The 5,102-nt window shown below is 36.1% G+C and overlaps 1 protein-coding gene across 2 annotated transcripts in view; it reads right to left on the bottom strand.

Annotated features, from left to right (window-relative positions):
- DNAJC24 (DnaJ (Hsp40) homolog, subfamily C, member 24) overlaps positions 1 to 4,359 on the bottom strand; it is a 99,141-nt gene extending 94,782 nt beyond the window's left edge. The window contains exons 1-3 of one of the 2 annotated variants that reach the window (XM_012649595.1): positions 4,277 to 4,320; positions 3,961 to 4,096; positions 3,330 to 3,473 (exon numbers count right to left, since the gene is read on the bottom strand). In XM_012649595.1, coding sequence (XP_012505049.1) covers positions 3,330 to 3,440 — 111 coding nt within the window. In that variant the 5' untranslated portion in view covers positions 3,441 to 3,473; positions 3,961 to 4,096; positions 4,277 to 4,320. Of the gene's footprint in view, positions 1 to 3,329; positions 3,474 to 3,960; positions 4,097 to 4,276 lie in introns of both variants that reach the window. The other variant, XM_012649596.1, reaches the window with a different exon arrangement.
- Between the last annotated feature and the right edge of the window lie 743 nt (positions 4,360 to 5,102).

Consider the following 5,102-nt stretch of genomic DNA (forward strand, 5'->3'; position numbering starts at 1 on the left):
GGCCAGCATAACTGTGATACTAAACTTAGGCACAAACTTTATAAGAAAATTACAGACAAATACACAGCATGAACCTAGACACAAAAATGCTTAACAAAATAATAGCAACCAGAATCCCACAACATATAAAAAGCCTAATACTTTATGAACAAGTGAAGTTTGTTTACCCAGGAATGCAATCTAGACTTAAGAAAAATCTATGTAATTCACATTTACAGATTAAGGGAGGAAGATCAATAAATGCAAAATTCAATAAATGCAAAAAGCATCTAACAAAATTCAATATTCATGTATCCTATAATAAAAACTCTTAGCAGAGTATAAATTAGAAGAATTTCTCCAACCTGACAAAGGGCATCTTTAAAAACATATGGCTAACAGTATACTTACTGATAAAATATTGAAGGTTTTCCCCCTAAAATTAGGAACAAGGCAAGGATTTCTGCTCTTGACACTTCAATTGAATATTTTAATAGAAGCACCTACCTAGTGCATTAAGGAAATAAAGGACATACAGATTGGAAAGACAGAATTAAAGCTCTCTTTATTTGCAAATGACATAATTGTGTCTACAAAATCTAAAAAAAACAGCTACTAGAATTAAAAAGTAAATTTACCAAGATTGTGGGATACAAGACCAGTATATAAAAATAATCTATAATTCTATACACTGTCAATCAACCAGAAAATGAAATTTAACAAAAATACCATTCTCAATAAAAGTAAAAACATTAAGTAACTAGAAATCAAAAAAAAAAAAAAAAAGATGTATAAGATCTCCACACTGAAAATTATACAATATTGCTGAGGATAATTAAAGATAGCTTAAGAAAGTAGAAAGATGTATGGCTATGGATTTGAAGACTCAATATTTTTAAGATGTCCACTTTACCAAAATGGATATATATTAATGCAATCCCAATTAAAACTCAAGCAAGATTTTTTTTTTTTGGCATAAATTTACAAGTTGATTCTAAAATTCCTATGGAAATACAAGCAAACTGGAATAATCAAAATTAACTTGAAAAGAAGGATAAAGTTAGAGAACTTACTTTACATGATTTTGAGACTAACTATAAACCTACAGTAATCAAGATGGAAGTATGAGTAAAAGGATAAACAAATATATCAAACAAAATTAAGCTCATATTGCTAAGACCCATATTGCTAAGACAATCCAATGGAAAAGGGAAAATGTTTTCAACAAATAATGCTGGGACGATTGAATATACATACACATTGAGGAAAAATAAAAATATGACCTACCATCTCACACTATACACAAAAATCATAAGTCTAAAGGTAAAAACAAACTATAAAGCTTCTAGAAGAAAACATAGAATAATATTCTCATGACCTTAGAGAAGACACAGAAAGCACTAAAACAAAAATTTGATAAATTATATTTCACCAAAACAAGAAACTCTGTGCATCAAAAAAAAAACCAAAAAAAACACCATTAAGAAAATGACCTGGTAAGCGACAGACTAGGAGAAAATATACACAAAATATACACAGGATCAAGAATATATTTAATTTTTTTTAAAAAGACACTTCACAGGCTGGGCGCAGTGGCTCACGCCTGTAATCCTAGCACTCTGGGAGGCCGAGGCAGGCGGATTGCTTGAGCTCAGGAGTTCGAAACCAGCCTGAGCAAGACCAAGACCCCGTCTCTACTAAAAATAGAAAGAAATTAATTGGACAACTAAAAATATATAGAAAAAATTAGCCGGGCATGGTCGTGCACGCCTGTAGTCCCAGCTACTTGGGAGGCTGAGGCAGTAGGATTGCTTGAGCCCAGGAGTTTGAGGTTGCTGTGAGCTAGGCTGACACCACGGCACTCTAATCCTGGCAACACAGTGAGACTCTGTCTCCAAAAAAAAAAAAAAAAAGACACTTCACAAAAGTATACAAATGACTAATATTCACATTAAAAAGGGCTCAACATCATTAGTCATCACAGGAAAAAAAAAATCCCATGAGATATCACCTATAAACACAGTAGAGTAGTAGTGATTCTCAATGGGATGTCACAATTTTGACACGAAAGACACATTTTTGGTTGTTACTGGCATATAAGGATGCTGCTACACATCTTACAAGGCACAGAACAGCCCACATAACAAAGAATTATCCTGCCCAAAATGTCAACGGTGGCAAAATTGAGAAACTCCAGCAGCTGAAATAGAAGAGACTAATAGCATCAAATGTTGGCAAAGAGGTAGAGCACCTGAAACTCTCTGATACATTGCTAGCGCTGCATAAAATGGTTTATCTGCTTTGATGTTTGTGCAGATGGCTTCTCATTATCCAGATGAAGGCCAACATGGCCTATAAGGACCTGCATGATCGAGACTCAGTCTGCTTCTCCAGCCTCATCTCCCAATTAACTGAGGTACAAGGATGACTTAATATCAGGAAAATTTTCAAAAAAATTTACTTGATTTTACTGAGAGAAATCTTAAAAATTCTGAGACAGAATATACCTTAAAGTCATTTTGTTCAGCTTATTAACTAAGGCGGGAACATTAGTACATTCCTAATGGTGAAATATCTAATGTCTCTCACAATGAACAGTAACAGTTTTGGCAAAGTATCATCAATGTATTTGCTATAAACTAGAGAAACAACAAATGCTATATAAATAATGGTTCTTTACTCTTTTCGTAAGCTAACTAGACACCATTATAGAGTTACTGACATTGCCTTAAGAAACATCACAATGTAGATTGAAAAAATGAATGTAACAGTTCAGAAAGAGAAACTATTTTGATAATATATGCAAATACATGCAGACATTATGTATATAATACACAAAATAGCCAGTATATCCAAAATATTATCATTTCAACATGTAATTAACATGAAAAAATTTTAGATTAAACTCTTTTTTTTGTACTAAGCCTTCAAAATCTAACGTATATATTACACTTAACAGCAAATCTCAATTCATACTAGTCACATTTCAAATGCTCAGTAGCCACATGTGGCTACTGGATGCTGTTCATTTTGTAACAGTACTCCTAAGCATTTCAGGTGTATTTATTTAATTTTCCCTGAGGCACATACAGGAGAAAGTAATTTATCCAAGTTCTCACAGATAGTGGTAGAAGTCAGGATTCTAACTCAATCAGCCTGACTCAGATCTCCTGCTCCTAACCTTCATGTTGTCCCACCTCAAATAAAGTTTTTCTGCAATATTACTGAAACTTTCAATTAAATTAAATTAGTACTTTCATTCCTGCCATTGATATCATATATTTTTTGGAAACCTAACTTTCTGATCACATTTAAAAACATTTTTTTCTAGTCTAACAAAAAAGACTTACCATCAATATGAGTTTTTGATACTTTTGTTTTAGGTCTGACACATTTGCAGATGGGTCTGCCCCCAGAATGCTGTACCAATCCTTTTTTGGTATCTGCTCAACTGCCATCATCCATTCAACAAGAAGTGGGCCTTCTCAGATCAGCTGAATAGAAATATTAATAACAATTAATTACAGTTTGCATGTATCTAAAAAAAAATCAAGTACTGCTTTTCTAAATTCTTCAATATTTACTTGAGTAAATTATGATAATGCAAATCTGAGGAAGCATATATTTTCCTTTAAAAAGCCCCAAGAATTCCACGTATAAGTATACAGATAAGTATGAAAAAATTGTTGGCTATTTCACGGTATGTCCTTGTATCTTAAATTAATGAATAAACAACAGCATCAAAAAAGAAATTTGATAATGGACTCAGGTGGTATGTGAACCTCTAAGAAGTTATTTCTACTAGTCTTAAGGAAAAATTGGCACACAAGTAAGCACTTACTAAACACACTAGAGGAGCTTCATAAATATTTACAAAATGAAAACGAGTAAAAAAAATTAAACAGACCATCAAAGAATTAAAATGAATTTGGGGACATTCCTTCTAAGTTTTTTCGGTTTACTTCTTTTCTACTAGATTACCTGGAAAGGATAACAGGCGAAATAACGTCAGCACGGGCCGATAAGAACAGGAATCACCCTGTTACTGGAGAAGATTTCAGACCTCGCAAAGAAGTAGCCTCCAAAACTCTACTCGAGGATGACCGAGTCCTCCACGCTACAGAAAAGAAACCATTAGGAACCCCAGAAACCAAGCAACTTCTTCCCACAACTATACACCTAACGAGACAGCCGGGTCCTCCTCAAGACTGGGACTTGGGAATCCTCTATATTCACAGCTGGCTCTTCCTGTCATTGGTGGGTACCCTCTCCGGACTTTATATGCTATCAGACCTACCAAGCTATACACAGCCACCGGTGCCCTGTTCTTCCCTGCGGTCGGCCAGAACTCGGAAGCGGCTGCTTCTTCCGCCGGAAGTCATTTCTGACGTGTAAGCGTTTCTAGTCGAGGCGCTGTAGCCGAGGCACCGATCGGAAACGCCGCTCCGCCCACCGGGACGCGGTCGCTATGGTAACTAGTCAGCTCTTCGCTGGAGTTTACTAGCAGTAAGTGTCTGCCCGAACCCCACTGGGGAAAAAGGTGTCTTTCGCTTCGCTGTAACTCTTCCTTGTCGCATCTCTTCGACTATCGCTTCTCTCCTCCTCCTCAGCGAGCACCCTCCCCCCAACCCCATCCCAGGCTTTCCTCGCCTTCCTTAAAGCTTCCTCCGCTTACCCTACCCTCAGCTACTCCCAATCCTTTTGGTTGGTGCTTGAACTATTGGGGAGGAGAGGAAAGGATATGAAAAGGATGAGGAGGTCTGATCTCATCCTCGTCCCTACAAGTCCCTCAGAATGTTCTCATTCGAAAATTAAGGAAATAAAACTTACGCCAACTAGGGCTGGGTTTTGTGAGGTGTTTTTCAGTTTAATATTTTTTTCTGCAAAAGATTCTCAACCTAATTATTTCTTTTAGACCTTAGCAACATAATTAAAAAAATAACAACTTTTCAAAATCTTTTTACAATTGCTATCTTGCTTCGCTTTCACGCCAACCCAGTGAAGGAGGTGCTATTATTCTCCCTTGAGAGATGAGGAAACAAATCAAGGTTCAAGTCCAAACAGCTGATTGAGTAGCAGCAAAACCAGGACTCTTAGCAAGTCTACATATTCCCAGGGCAGCT

The sequence above is a fragment of the Propithecus coquereli genome, unplaced genomic scaffold (genome assembly GCF_000956105.1).
Source record: "Propithecus coquereli isolate 6110/MARCELLA unplaced genomic scaffold, Pcoq_1.0 Scaffold30, whole genome shotgun sequence".
Classification (NCBI taxonomy): domain Eukaryota; kingdom Metazoa; phylum Chordata; class Mammalia; order Primates; family Indriidae; genus Propithecus; species Propithecus coquereli.